Raw genomic sequence first — 16,059 nt, forward strand, 5'->3', positions numbered from 1 at the left:
TTTAGACTATATCCCTAGCCCATTGTGCAGTGTTCAGCTTCACCGTAAAGTGATAGAGAATCTTTTGAGAATGCAATTGCCCTTATTTTTTACTTTCTTTGCCAACCTTCCTGATCTGTACTACAATGTCCTGAATGGACCCAAGTTCAGGAAAACAGTGCCTTACTTTCTTAGGCCTTAAGCTAGATTCAGCTCTCAGTTACCAACCAGACTCTTCATTCAGTACATAGTTGGATTTTTCCATGATTTGTTGACCACCGAGTTAACTTACCCATCTGAGCATAAAAGATTTGACACAGCTTCTGGTTTGATTTTAATATAGCACTTTTTGAGGTCTTGTTTCATGCACTTAATTTACCTTTGAAATGCTCTCAAATGAGCCAGAAGGATTGCTAAGCAGTTGTCACTTACATTCATCTTGTTAAGGCATTAAAAGTTACAAAATACATAATAGAGCTTGGTACCTGAACGGAAACATAAGATCATTGATCTCATTTTTAGTAGTTAACTTGTGAGTTTAAAGTTAACTAGCTATACTGTTTTTGTTTTAATAATGACTTGCTTTGTCCCTGACTGAAGAAGTTTCTGTTGGTCTAGCAGATAAGGGCTGAAGAGGAAAATTATGACTTAATAATGATGAAAGATATGTGAATGGATCTGTAAAATGAAGAAAGATGCTGAAATATGGGACATCCTTCATTCTACAACTGGAAAAAATGTCTAAAATAGCTTCTTTATTTTGAGCCACAGCACGGGCAACACCAACAACACAATACCTTACAAGGATTTCTTTTTTTGTATTTTACAGCAAGTCCAAATTTCTCTTTAGTAGTGTTAACATATTCTTTTGTACCATTCACTATCATTTCGATATTGTTGATGCTTTCTCCTTGTTCCTCTACTAAAAGAGATATCTGAATGAAAAGGTCCCTTAAATCTTTTATTTGGTTCTCCAAATTAACAAGTTCCTTGTGTCTCTGTTCTATCTCTGAGAGTTGTGCTTTAGTGATAGTGATTTCTGTAAGTAAGCTTTCATTAAAAACTTCCCATTTGCCTTGATAAAGCATATCATTTACTTCTTCTTCAGGCACTTCTTTTCCAGCAACTTCAAGCTGACGGAAAATAAATGTCTTGCACTTCTCCTGCTTTGCTGCTAATGTGTCATTGTATGTAAACATTGTTTGCTGAAATTGGCGGAACATCGCAGCATGCTGAGATTTAAGTATCCTTGTCACCACTGCTGATGGACCATTTTCAGCCTCTGACTTCTTAACTTCTTTTACTAAATCATCCAAACCTCTGTTAATGTGTTCTGCTTGTATTTTTATCTCCTTTGTAATGCTAGACTCTCTCTTAAGTAGACTAAACCTTCTCATTGAAGCCACCAGACTTCTCTGTTGCTGCCCAAATTTCTGAACATCATCTGTCAAATTGTTAATACTCTCCTGTAGTTTTTGGATCTCATGGAAGTGTCTCTCAGCTACCGGCTCTCTTTCATAAATAACAGCTTGCTGCAAAAACACCCCTTGTTCTTCTGCTTCTGTAGTCAACACGTGCCTGTCTCTGGAGAGTTCGATTTCTTTTGTTCGTTGCTTTAGTTCTTGAAGTCGGTCTTTCATCTTCCGTTTCCTTTTAAGAAGCAAAAATGATTGTGTTGAACAAAGAAAAGTTTGGCATTTTCTCTCAGTAACGGTTGGCTTCACATAGCTAATGTGTGTCTCCCAGGAAAAATCCTCCTAGTTTTCTGAAAAGAGTTTGAAAAATTAGAAAAATCAGTAAGTATTTCCTCATAAAGATAACTGAATAGGAAAAGTAATGTAAAATAATTTATAAGTTACTGCATACCCTGTGGGCCTACTATGAGTCCTGTTCGGTTGGGTGAAATAGCTGAGAAAGCAGTGATAGAGATACAGTTGCCCCCAAATAAGTAGTTCAGTCTCATCTCATGATTTCTGCCATTTAATAGATTTTTGTGCATCTAGAGGATATATCTTAAAATGGAAGATTTGACCATAGCTTCAACTTTTAGGAGTAAAAGGGCACTTTGAAAATGCCCTTATTACTAAAGATATTGTTCCTAATTAATTTGGTCTATGTAATGTTAAACTCATTTGCTAAATATGCATTTTAGTGACAGGGCAGATTCCATAGGAAAGATGGAAGCAATATAGATAATATTGGATTTTTTTTTTTTTAATTTCTGAGGCTTCTAGATTGATTAACACATTTGACATAGCATTATTTTTTTATCTATTATATACACATATATATGTATATATATATACATATCCATTATATCCATATATGCTTGGTTTAATTATGCTGATTCCTTATTCTTAGCATTTCTTTGCAAAGATATCCAGACTTAGAACAAAATTTCTACCAATTCATATTAAGTGCCATTTTTTCAGAAATGACAATATATAAAATGCTATTTTGGGGTGCTGATAGGGTTGACATCACATCCTGTGTTGGTAGTTATCCACAGGATTAAATTTGGTGTACATTATATATACACACACACATATACATGCACACACATATATACGTATATAATTTATATATACATATATATGTGTTTAGGTCTATACACATGTATGTATATACATATAATTTATATGTACATATATTGATTTATGTATATGTACTATATATATATACTCATTGTTATGCATATATATAAAATGAAATGAGTAAGGGGAATGCAAACTGATGTATTCTCTGGAAAACAGTATGGAGTTTCCTCAAAAAGTTAGAAATAGAACTACCCTATGATCTAGCAATTGCATTACTAGATATTTACCCAAAGTATACAAAAGTAATAATCCAAAGGAATACATGTACCCCTATGTTTATAGCAGTATTATTTACTTCCAAATTACGGACGTGTGTGTGTGTGTGTGTGTGTGTGTGTGTGTGTGTGTGTGTGTGTATGTATGTTATCTCACTGGAATTTAGATAAAAACAAAAATATATTTAAAAAGACAATCCATGTTAATAAAATATTTTCATAGAACATCTTGACTTTAGAAGGGCATGTAATAATGCCTTTCATGATATTTTTGCAGATTAGAAGCTGTTGGGGAGTTACAAATAGTGTGTTGAACCACACATAATATCAGTAAAAGCCAGAGAAAAATCAGCCAGTATTGCTAATGTTATGCTGTTATGCTATGGGATGTAAGTGTTTGATATTGCTTATGCAAATATTTTTATCAGTGATTTGGGTGTTGTCACAGAAGGCATACTTATCAAATATGTTGATGACACATAATTTGGAGAGATCTTCAAGTACAGAGTTGGGATTCAAAGATTAAAATAGCATAGAACACTCTACCAAAAGGAACAAAATTATGTTTAACCAGGACGGATATAAAATATTGCAACTAATTGTTTGGAAAGCATCTTTACATCTATAAAATGGAAGATCCTATCTTCATAGCAGTGCTGATCAAAATAACTGGAGGTTTTAGTTGATTATGAGCTTTATATCAGAATAATCATTATGCTTTCATGAATAATATTGTCATGTCTAGATTGACTAAGAAAGATATTTGTTCCACTGACTTTATGTTAGTCAAAGCAAATGAGAGAAGGACTGTGTTAAGTTCTGATGTTTTGAGATAAGAATTCAAAAATTGGGAATTTCCATAGTATCACGGGAAGGTTGAGATTGGAAGACAATCTCAGGGACATAATACAAGGAGAATCACTGAAAAGAATGGAAATACTTTTCCTGCAACAGAAATGTAGGGAGTATCTACAACTGTTTTCTGAAATGTGTAGGTCTGTATGTATAAGAGGGACCAGACTTAACTTGGCATTAATCCAAGAGACATGAGTGGAAATTACATGGAGAGAGGTTTGATTCAGTGTAAAGAAGACTTTTCAAATGAGTAGACTTGTCCCAAGATAGAATGAACTGCTTCATGAGTTAATAGGCTTGTTGTCACTGGAGATGTTCAAGATTCTTGATTGATGACCCAGTTGATGATGTGGAAATGAGGCCTGCATTGCACGAAAAGTTAAACCAGTGTCCTAATAATATGCCTTTGTTTTTTTTTTTTTTTTTAATTTTTTTTTTCGACGTTTTATTTATTTTTGGGACAGAGAGAGACAGAGCATGAACGGGGGAGGGGCAGAGAGACAGGGAGACACAGAATCGGAAACAGGCTCCAGGCTCTGAGCCATCAGCCCAGAGCCTGATGCGGGGCTCAAACTCATGGACCACGAGATCATGACCTGGCTGAAGTCGGACGCTTAACCGACTGCGCCACCCAGGCGCCCCTATTCCTTTGGTTTTAAAGGACTGACATTCTGTCAAATAATTATTGAGGCTTACTATATGCAAAGTTTTAAATACTGTAGTATTTATTTAATAGTACCTGTCCTGGAATAATTTACTCTCTGAGGGGAGATGGGCAATATACAATTAAACAAATAAATGAGACAATTTTAGATCTTGATGGATCAATTAAGCAAATCTTCTCTAAGGTGGTATTTGAACTATGAGACCTACTGTTGAGAAGATGAAGAGCCATGGGATAGTACCCAGGCTGTAGGAAATGGGGTGCCAAGGCAATGAATGGGATTCCAGAAAGAAGCCTTATAAGTTAGCTAATCAATTTCCACATTTTTCTTATGGGAAAGTTGAGAATCAGAAAAGTTAAATGTCTTACCCAGAGCTTGTTAATGGTAGTACTGGTTAAATAATGCAAGATTTCCTGGCTTCTAGACTAGTGCTTCTTCCAGTGTGAGATATATAATATAAATTTCCCAGAATATATATATATATATATATATATATAATATACATTATAATATATATATAATGTATATGTATATATATAATGTATATATAATGTATATAATATACATTATATATATTACATAAAGCTGGGATCATCTATATGCTCTTTTGTATTCAGTATTTTATTAAATGTCTGATGATCATGCTGGTGAAGATATTTAAAAACACTCAAAAACATTGGGAAGTGATTGTAGAAACTTTTTCTCATGTGGCAACTTTGTGAAAGCAGAATTACCACCCATAATTTACTATATACTTCTGGTAAAGACTCACCCTCTTTCTGGTGTAGAGGGAGGTTGATGCTAAAAAGTCAGTTAGCTTAATGATGTGTCTTGAATAGCTCCCTACTGTTCTTTGTTTGGTTTAGCATTATTTATTACTTCCTTATCTATATGTTCTCTCTGGTATTACCTTATTGATGCTGACAATAAACCCCTCCCCTTAGTGCTTAGGATGTCAGGTTGCTTGTAAACTTTGTCTTTTTTTATTTATTTATTTTTTTTGGCTGAGGTAATTTCTTTATTTTACACTGCTTTTCTTCCAATCTCCCCCTCAACTTTATTGAGGAATAATTGACAAATATAATTGTATATTTTTAAAGTGTTCAGTGTGATGACTTCATATACATTGTGGAATGATTACCAGTTTTAACATAATGAATACATCCTTCACTTCACATAATTAGCCTTTTTTTGCATGTGTGGTTAGAATACTTATGATGTACTCTGAGCAACTTTCAAATATATACACCATATTATTAACCACAGTCCCCATGCTGTACTTTATATCCTCAGAACCTATTTTTCTTTAAATTGAAAGTGTGTACTCTTTGACCTATCTCTGCTCATTTCAGTCTTTCCCCAGCCACCATTCTATTTCTATTCTGTTTCTATGAAATCAATTTTTTTTTTTAAGATTCCACATGTAAGTGACACAATACAACATTTGTCTTTCTCTGTTTGCTTATTTCACTTAGCATAATGTCCTCCAGTTTCATCCATGTTGTTGCAAATGTAGAATTTCCTTCTTTTATTTTTTAATTTAATTTTTTTTAATTTGCATCCAAATTAGTTAGCATATAGTGCAACAATGATTTCAGGAGTAGATTCCTTAGTTCCCCTTACCCATTTAGCCCACCCCCCCCCACAACCCTCCAGTAACCCTCTGTTTGTTCTCCATATTTATGAGTCTCTTATGCTTTGCCCTCTCCCTGTTTTTATATTATTTGTGTTTCCCTTCCCTTATGTTCATCTGTTTTGTCTCTTGAAGTCCTCATATGAATGAAGTCATAGGATTTTTGTCTTTCTCTGACTAATTTCACTTAGCATAATACCCTCCAGTTCCATCCACGTAGTTGCAAATGGCAAGATTTCATTCTTTTTGATTGCCGAGTAATACTCCATTATATATATATATATATTATATATATATTATATATATTATATATATAATTTATATATATATAATGTATATAATTTATATATACATTAGCTATTGTCGATAGCGCTGCTATAAACATTGGGGTGCATGTGCCCCTTCGAAACAGCATATCTGTATCCCTTGGATAAATGCCTAGTAGTGAAATTGCTGGGTTTTGCTTCTGTTTTTAGTTTTTTGAGGAACCTCCATACTGTTTTCCAGAGTGGCTGCACCAGCTTGCATCCCCAAAACTTTGTCTTTTTTAAATTGGCTTTTTAAATATGATTTTTTTCTCCTCAAATTAGCACACATAGACAGTAAGAAGTCAAATCACTTCAAAGCTTGTAAAGGTATACAGCCGACCCTTGCCTGCCCCACCATGCCTCATTTCCATTTTCCCATTCCCAAAGGCAGTTGTTTCCAGCCCCTTAGCTGTATGTTACTTTTAAACTCTCTGTTTCTAGGTAATTTGCTTCCATAGGTGTTTCCGCTTTTTCAGTTTTAAATATTCTATTGTATCTCTGCTATGAAAGATGTGGTTTAACCACATTATACCCCCAGTCTTCCCTCAATTTTTCCCTCTCAGTATAGTTATATCACAATTTTTGGTTAGTATTCTGTGTTTACATTATTCTGACTACCCAAATATTACATATACCAGAGTCACAAAAGGTAGTATGGCTATATTTTCTTTCTCAGATAATTTTTTTCACTGTTTCTAGGCCTTTTCAGTGGATAAGGCTAGGAAATGTGTATTTTCACTTTAAGAAAGCTTTTTGTTGAAGTATTTGCACATATACAGAAAGTGTCCCAAATAAAAATGTATAGTTTGATGATTTTTCACAAAGTGAACATATCCATGTAACCACTGCTCAGATCAAGAACCATGTAACTTTTAAATTTCTCTTGAAAATACTAATAACCTCAGGTTTTTAGTTGCTTAATTTTGTACATGTGCATTACTACTTCACTCTAAACTCTTGACTTGAACTGAAAATACCCTCTTAATATATTCAAATATAGTAGATATTCTTTTTCTTTTATTTCATGTTGTTATTCCATCTTCTGAGGCTTCTTTCTCGAAACCCTCTAGTGTGACCTGATTTACTACACAGCTGCTATGTTTGGATATTTTTCTCTTTTCTTGTGTCTTATCTCCTCCTGATTCCTAGTTCCTCATCTCTATTCTTGGTTTATTCCCTTGATTTGGGGGCATACCATAGTTTCCTTTTAAAACATAAATGTAGTGATCACTTACATTTCTGAAAACATTTTTATTCTATCCTTAATACCAGAATGACAGATTTTTCTGCAGATATAATTCTTACTTGGAAATTATATTCCATCGAATTTTGAAAACCTTGCTGCATTTTTATCTAACATTCTTTGTCGCCCTTAAGAAATCTGCCATAGAATTCCTGGTATTTTAAATAGGATCGTTTTTTTCCCCTTCCTTTCATAAAAGTCTTGGCCTTTTCTTTTTAATTTCAGTGTTCTGAATTTTCACAATAACATGACTTGGAGTACATCTTTTTGCATTTATTTGCTGGAAGTTGATTTTTCAGTCTGGAAATTGATGTATTTAGGATTTTGTGGGGGGGGGAAGGAGGTTCCTAATTTTTCAAAAACTTCATCTTTTCCTTTCTCTTTGTATTACTTTCCTTAAAATTCCCCTTATTTGGATGTTAACTTTCTTAGCTATTCCTCTAACTTCCTTAGTGTCTGAAAGGTAAAGTGACTTGCCAGAGGCCACATAACTAAAAAGTGGCAGAACCTCATTCAGATACAAGACTGCCTGATTGCAGATCTGTTCTTTTTCTGATTTCTATAGTGACTAGAAATAGGTTATCCTAGTGAAATATGCTCTAAATGAAGTTGATCTATATCAAATAGTGTTTTTAGTATAAGTACTATAATAAATTAGTATAATTACTATAAAGACTAAAATAAAGTTCTTGCAGAAGGTAATATAGTATATCAGAGCTAAAATAATTATGTTGTTTGCAGCTTTATTATAACCTGTAGTATAATTAGACCAAATTAAGCACTTTACAGTTTAGAAGAGGAAAAAGATTTAATTCTATCTCATATACCTATGTTACAGAATTTGATACCATGGTATCAAGGTAGAGATAGGTATTGTTATATTTTGTTTAGGCTCACAGTCGTAGGCGGAGATAAGATAGATAAGAAGTAATACTTCATTTCTATATATGTACACAGATTTCTGTTTTCTACTAACCTGTTACTATGAATTCTTACAGCTACAATGTATATACTATGCTTTATATAGTTATGTTGTTTTTTGCACTTTTATTTTTGAAAAAACTGACTTTTATCCTTGATAACATGGGAAAAAGAAAAGACTGAGTATTAGAGGCTCAGATGAGAGATGGGGGTGGTAGGAACCAAAACAAAACAGATTCTGATTTTTATATTCATGAAAATTAAGTCCTGTTTAATGCTTATCTATGGCTAGGTAGTTTTTGGCAATGCTTAAATTTCACAGTTCTCAAGAACCGCAATGTCTCCAACTTTCTCCTTGGTTGCATGGTTTAGAACAAATCCTGAAACAACCCCCTCTAACATTTTTATGGCTGGATAGATATGGTTTTGTTTGTTTGTTTGTTTGTTTGTTTGTTTTAATTAGCAATAAGTGATCAGTGCCATCAAAAGCCTTTTTCTCAAGCATCATAGTTTGAAAAAATGTTTTAAGGAATAGAATATTTCAGATTGCTATTGTAACACAGTATGCCTTTGTAAGTGCTTTTAGAAAAGTAAATTTTACTGTCACTGATTTTGGAAACCAACACATTTGACTCTCACCCTTGTTAAGGTTGTCTTTTCCTGGGTTTCTGTTCTTGAAAGATTAGTTCCCTTGTGTACCTCATTTTAATATTTGTTTTTTTTTTCACATTTTAATATTTGAATAAAACATGCTTCAAGGAATCCTTCAAAATATATTGATAGTATTTTCTATTCATTAATATTAATAATTTTTCCAGAAAAAAACAAGTAAATATTCCACATCTTTTATTCTGTAGGTGTAAATATGTTACTGATATTAAAGGAAAAACAGACTTCCTTTCAGTGCTATGTATCATGGCATGCATATTATAGTAAATAATGTTTATATAAAATCAGCGATACAGTTTATACTGTGTTGATCTTCATTTATAGATCCAATGCCTTTCTTTCTTTTCTTTTTTAAATGTTTTATTTTATTTTTTTGAGAGACAGCATATTTCTTTTGAACATTTAAAGTGTATTTATGTTAAAGATACCTTAAATTATTAGATTATTTCTGGTTTCTTAGGAATAAATTCCTTTGTTGTGGCCACAGACTGTTTCTTCTGGTGGTGGGCAGGTGTATTTTGTGACCTTTGTCAGTAGTAGGTGATTATATTATACAAGGATGTCCTGAGTGCTCTGCATTATGGATACATCCTTAACCCATTTTTTGTTTGTTTGTTTGTTTTTGGCATGACTAGGGCCCTCTGGAGTTTGCCTTCTTAGCCCAGGTACTATAAATATGGGCTTGATTTTTCTCTAGTGCTTTTTCTATAGCCCAGGTATATACATATGGGTCTGGATTTTTTTCTTACTGATTTTTATAGCCTCAGTGGATACCTCACCTCTCACTGTAATCCTGGCATTAAATCCAACAGAGATTTTCCTGTAACTGTATATGAACTATGTTCTATTTTTTTCTAGTGTACCACTTTAGGAAGCTCAGTTTTAGTCCCCTATTATGCACAAATTCTAAACTGCAGCCTCTAAGGTAAAGTATTTGCATGGAGTTAGCTTTAATTCCTGCTTTCCATTTTGGCTGTGTGTTGCCTCTTCAATTCTAGCATCTGGAAATTTCCCTTTCTTACTTCAAATGTAATGATGCAATTTTAAATTTTGTGCTTTTTCCCTTAAGACTACATCAAACATGTCTGCATGTTTTGTTTTGTTGGTTTTTTTTAGTGTGTTTTATTTTGAGGGAGAGAGAAGTCCCAAGCAGGCTCCGCGCTGTCAGTGTGAGCCTGATGTAGGGCTCCATCTCACAAATCATGTGAGTTGAAACCATGAGTCGAAAGCTTAATCAACTGAGCCACCCAGGCACCCCGTACTTCCATATGTTTGTGGCAAGAGGGTGAGATATCTGTATGTCTTGACTGAAAGTCATAGGTGATTATCTTTACAGAGTTAACATAGTTCAGAATGTTCCTTAAATTCTTCTTAATCTGCCCCAAAATTGACTTAATGTAGGAGATACTCAGTTGCACTTACATGTTACATATAAATTGTATTTCCTAGTAGTTACCTTCTCATAAGTACATGCATGACTATTTCCAATTTAACCTCTTAATTTTACAGCTTCATAAATTAGAATATTAAGTAAAGTGAGACATGTAAGTATATTAGAATTTGAAAGTTGGAAGAGACAGAGTTCATGAAGCCATAAATGTGTAATTGCTTAGGCTACATGATATTGATGAGACTACCATTGTATATAATCTTTCTGTACCTTAAATGTATTTTTCTTAATGTTGGAAGATTTCTATCCAAATATGAATCCTCTGTCAGTATGTTTAGCTTACTGTGTTGCTATACAATTTGTAATTGTACTGTTAATAACTGACTTATCTTGAGCTTAAACAGGATATTTGCAAAAAGAAAGAAGACTAACTTATAAATATGGTAATCAACTTTGACAATTTGTTCTGGGAAATAGAAAAGTAAACTGTATGACGTAAAACTTTCTCCGCCCTATTACAAACAGGGAACATTCTCAGAAACAGAAATATGAATAAAAATTACCTAATGCTTTAAGAAACATACACCCTGAGACAAATATTTACAGATTTATAGATTTTTTTTTGTAAGAAATTTCTTTCTACAGTTACTGTATGAAATACACTATTTTAATAAATGTAACCAGTTTTTATCCAACATGAAATAGAGTATTCTTTTGCTTTTATGTGTGAAGACAACTTGTAACATTTTCCTAATTCAAAGTGAAAGCATCTGTTCATGGAAAATTCACCTCTTGGGCTGCTTAAATATGGAAAGCAAACTAAAAAGAAATATTGAAAATTGCATATATTTTCTCAGAGTTTAAATTATCTCATATTTTTTATAATGCAGTCTTTCAGTACTTTTTTATTCTACTCATTTGTTGTAAATAAATTGTTAAATTACCTTGCGTAATGTAGCAATAAGACCATTTTTGTTTAAATATTTAAGACTTTGGTATAATTTTGAACTCCCACTTATCTTATTAAGCTTACATACATGAAAAGATTTTTATATTAAGTTTAAAACTACATAGCCATGGAGATAATGTGTTCTAAATATATCATAGCCAACTTTCAAGTCCACCCTTAAAACATTTAATAAAAGTCATTATTATTTTGATTGAAAATGGGCTATTTATTAAGATCTAACATGGTAGGAATTATAAAATAACTTTGAAGAAATATCAAAAAATAAAATAGGTTTTGGTTAAGCTTCTATAGATTACTTAATTCTGAACGTATCAGACTACCTATATATATGTTGCATTTAAATAGTACTGACTTAAGTTTTAAAACCATCAAATCAAATATATTTATATTAAGTTTTATAATTTAAGTACTTAGGATATACTTAAACATTAAAATATAGAATATAGAATATACTGAAACATTAAAAATCTGAGTACTTTGATATTTTTACTGTAGTCCTTTTACAACAAAGTTATTATCTAATTTCTTCCAATTTAAAAGATTTTCAGAAACAATGAAGAAATTAAGATCTTACAGGAAATTATCTTAACTTTAAAAATATTATACATGTGTGTCAATGTGTATATGTGTATGGACATAAGCGTCTTTTCACAATTAAATGTAAAAGTATTCTGAAAGTAAGCACAGTATGACTAATTTATAGTCTACAAAAGAAAGCGTTTTAAGTTTGTTTTTAGAGGATCTGATTTTCTAGTGTTTCCAAAATGAGAAGTTATTTTTTAAAGGAATTAAAAGAAAAAGTTGATTTTTATTATAGTGGTTTATTTCGAAGAGCTCTAAACCCAAACCTTATTCAAGATATAGCAGTATAAATGAACAGATCAATTACCTGGTCGAAATCTAAGCAAACCAGTAACTTTAATTATCTGTTGAGCTATTTTTAAATGTCACACATTTCAGTCTATGGATGTCTTGCATTGAAAAGTACAAAAAAGTAGTTTTATTTACCTTTGCCTTGTTCTTTTTGTTGCTTTTCCACCTGCAGTGTCAGACTCCTGCCCTTGAGAGAACAGCTGAATTATCTGTAACGTTTCAATCAAATTATTTAAGCCTGTGTCTTATAGTTCACAGGCTAATTTCTGTATGGTTTTCATCTAGTTAATGTAATTGAAAGCCAAATAATGAAGTCAAATAAGTTAGACGTAGAGTTGTCCTTTTGCTGTTAGTATCAAATGAGAAGAACAAATTGCTTGCTTCACACCTGGAGGATCCGGTTTTGCCTGTTAGCTGCCTATTCTTTAGATTAAAGGAAGATCATTTTCATTGGAGCTAGCCGGTAACAGGAAGTCCTTGTTAAACTGCCTACATAGAGCATTTGGCACAGGCTCTGTAATTTTGATCTTGTATTATGCATAAAAGATATTACGAAAAAGGTGGTTTGTCTTTAAATAGATGTTACTTTGCTTTCTTTAGGTATTAAAACTTGCTTAATATTACAGAATTTGGAATAAATAGGAATGGAAACAAGCTTGGGGTGAAGACTTTTTGTTCCATTTACTCTAAGATGATTGAATTCTGCTTTATTTTAGGAAATCCCAAGGGCTTAACTCATGAAATCATTGAATTTCAGAACCATACCAGCCAGAAAAGAGCTCATATTTAAACCTTCCACTTCACTCTTCTTTTTACTTATACTTGCTATTTTCACTTTAAAATAGTTTCAGCGTAGAAAACCTAAAGGTGTGCAGCAATATGTGATACTGTTTATAATATACAGTACAACAATTCAAAATTAATTTTCACTGGAGTGAAATACTTACAGGAAGGATTAGAAATGAAATTTCTCTCACCTTACTGAATTTTCTTACTCTCCCTTTTTTGCTGCCTGAGTTGTTATGATTTGAGGGTAAGAGGAGGGAAATTGCTATATCCTTGGAATGTTTCCAAAATAAGAAATAACTCATCACACACTTACTCTTCACAGCACTCTTTGTGACAACAAATCACTGGAAACAACCCAAAAGCCCTTCCATGTAGGCCTGGCTGAATAAATGGAACATCTGTATAATGACCATTTTATTCATTAATAAAGAATATAGTAATAAAAAAGATTTCTTTATACTACAGGGTAATTGTAGAATTTACAATTAAAAAAAGCATGCTAGTGCACAAAAGTGTATATAATGTAGTAGTTTTTGAGGCAAAAAGGAAAGGTGGATATACACACAAATACTCCTCCCCCCCACCAATCAATAATGGTGAATTTCCATAGTCTCCAAATTGTGTACTTTAAAATACCATTTCCCCCATATATATGTTTATATGTTCAAAAAGAAGCAATGGGAGGATGAGCTAAAAACTAATGAAAATAGTTACCTAGATGAAAATGGAAGGAATAGAGAGAGGGACAGGGACAGAGATGGAAAATAGTTCTGGTTGTACCTTGTTTTTACAGTTTTGAATTTGGAACCATATAAACGTTTTAAAAATTAAATCTTAAAATAATAAAACTGTATGTAAAAAGCAAAAGAAGCATGAAACAAATGAACGTGGCTACATATCTAGATGTTGGCATAGCCACACAGAGAAGCATTATTCCAAGTAATTTTAAAAACCAGTATTTTGACTCATGCATCTTTTGTGGGATATATGTTAGAGACAAAAATAACCACAATGAGGTCTTAACCTGCATTTGGAAGTATTTTTAGTAATAATATTGGTATTGTGTTGAAACTCTTTATACTGTATGGTAAATTGTTAATGTCGGTGTGATTACAAACTGAAGTTTTTAAGAAAAAAGAACTACAGGGGTGCCTGGGTGGCTCAGTCGGCTAAGCGTCTGACTTCGGCTCAGGTCATGATCTCGCGGTCCGTGAGTTTGAGCCCTGCATTAGGCTCTGTGCTGACAGCTCAGAGCCTGGAGCCTGTTTCAGATTCTGTGTCTCCCTCTCTCTCTGACCCTCCCCATTCATGCTCTGTCTCTCTCTGTCTCAAAAGTAAATAAACGTTAAAAAAATTGAAAAAAAAAAAAAAGAAAACATCTTTTCTTAAAAAAAAAAAAGAAAAAAAAAGAAAAAAGAACCACAAATGAAGCTAACTAAAAACTAATATTTGATTTAAAATGGAAAAATCACTATGAGCTCATGATTTAATTTTTTTCTAAACCAATTTTTCCTAGCTCTATCCACTGAAAGGGTCTAGAAGCAATGGCAAGTCAATAGCAGTAAATGCCCATAGTCCCCAGATTGTGGTCTTTAAAATACCAGTTCCTTCCTTACTGAAAGGAATCAGGGCACCTTAGAGAAACTGATGATTTCAGGTCTGGGACATTGTTTCTTTCCTTTTCTTTTCTTTCTTTCTTTCTTTCTTTCTTTCTTTCTTTCTTTCTTTCTTTCTTTCTTTCTTTCTTTCTTAAGTTTATTCATTTTTGAGAGAGAGAGAGAGAGAGAGCGACAGAGCATGAGCAGGAGAGGGGCAGAGAGAGAGGGAGACAGAATCCGAAGCAGGCTCCAGGCTCTGAGCTGTCAGCACAGAGCCTGACGTGGGGCTTGAACTCATGAACTGTCAGATCATGACCTGAGCTGAAGTTGGCCACTTAACTGACTGAGCCACCCCAGCGCTCCTGGGATATAGTTTCTTATGGGAAAGCAAAGAAGCTATCAAAGATTACTGGAGTTGTGCCAAAAGAACACAGGAGCTAGTTCAAAGAGGACTCCCAGTGACCAAAAATCTGTAACTTTGAGCCTCAAAAAAGAACACTGACTAAAATAAACTAAAACACATTATCATATACATGTGTGTTTGAGGATATTTAAGTAATCTCTACCCGCAACGTGTAGTCTCAAACTCCGGACCCTGAGATCAAGAGTCACATGCTCTTCTTCTGACTGAGCCAGCCAGGCACCTGTAAAATCCATGAGTTCATAATGATATCTATCCCTCCACAAACCAAAGAAAGCAACTTGATTACCTTGGGAGGTTGATAAGGCACCAATTCACTCTTAGGAAAACTAGGAAATGAAGCAAAGGATCAAACATTTATGTTGACTTTTATCTGAATTGTATTTAAGCATTATCGAGTAGTTGATGAAAGTTTATTCTTTAGACAAAACATAGCTAGTAAATTCAGCAGGAATATAGAACTAGAAAAATCATGATTTGATAAGCTCTTGTAAAATAATGAAATTAAGCAAAGGTCATTATGCCTGTTAAAATCATTAGATGAAAGAAAGGTTAGTCGGGAACTTTATTTTGGACGAATCAAGCTGACTCTAGACAAATCCACTGATCTATTATAATATCACTAAAGCTTGTATAACTAGATGTAATATTCCTTCTAAGTATCATATTAGCACTATCTATGCAATATGCTTGTCATAATTTCAACCAGTACATCTAACTACAGATGTCGCATCTACTGATGTGTATCTAATTACAGATACAGGAAATGCACATTAAAATGACTTCATGAGGAGGGTATTAGCTGAATTGTACTAAACACAGGAAATTCTATAGAAATAGGGCTTGTTTTGTTTTACAAATAGATGTCATGGGAGGAAAAGAGGTGGTGGTGGTAATGTTGCAGGGGTGGGTGTGTTGGGACTGCAGATGATA

The 16,059-nt window shown here is 33.2% G+C and overlaps 2 protein-coding genes across 7 annotated transcripts in view; one reads left to right on the plus strand and one right to left on the minus strand.

The window, feature by feature from the left end:
* Positions 1-16,059, plus strand: part of ARL13B (ADP ribosylation factor like GTPase 13B) — a 70,512-nt gene that overhangs the window by 28,325 nt on the left and 26,128 nt on the right. The gene's annotated exons all lie outside the window — the stretch shown is intronic.
* STX19 (syntaxin 19) lies at positions 715-12,678 on the minus strand. Of its 2 annotated transcripts, none has more exons than XM_019839574.3 (2): positions 12,454-12,678; positions 715-1,629 (listed from the first exon to the last, which is right to left on the minus strand). In XM_019839574.3, the coding sequence occupies exon 2, from the start codon at positions 1,617-1,619 to the stop codon at positions 735-737; it is 885 nt and encodes a 294-aa protein (XP_019695133.1). In that variant the 5' UTR covers positions 1,620-1,629; positions 12,454-12,678; the 3' UTR covers positions 715-734. The 2 variants fall into 2 exon arrangements, with proteins under 2 accessions (XP_019695133.1, XP_019695132.1); XM_019839573.3 differs by having other exon boundaries at positions 715-1,744.

Source organism: Felis catus, chromosome C2, assembly GCF_018350175.1.
Source record: "Felis catus isolate Fca126 chromosome C2, F.catus_Fca126_mat1.0, whole genome shotgun sequence".
Classification (NCBI taxonomy): Eukaryota; Metazoa; Chordata; class Mammalia; order Carnivora; family Felidae; genus Felis; species Felis catus.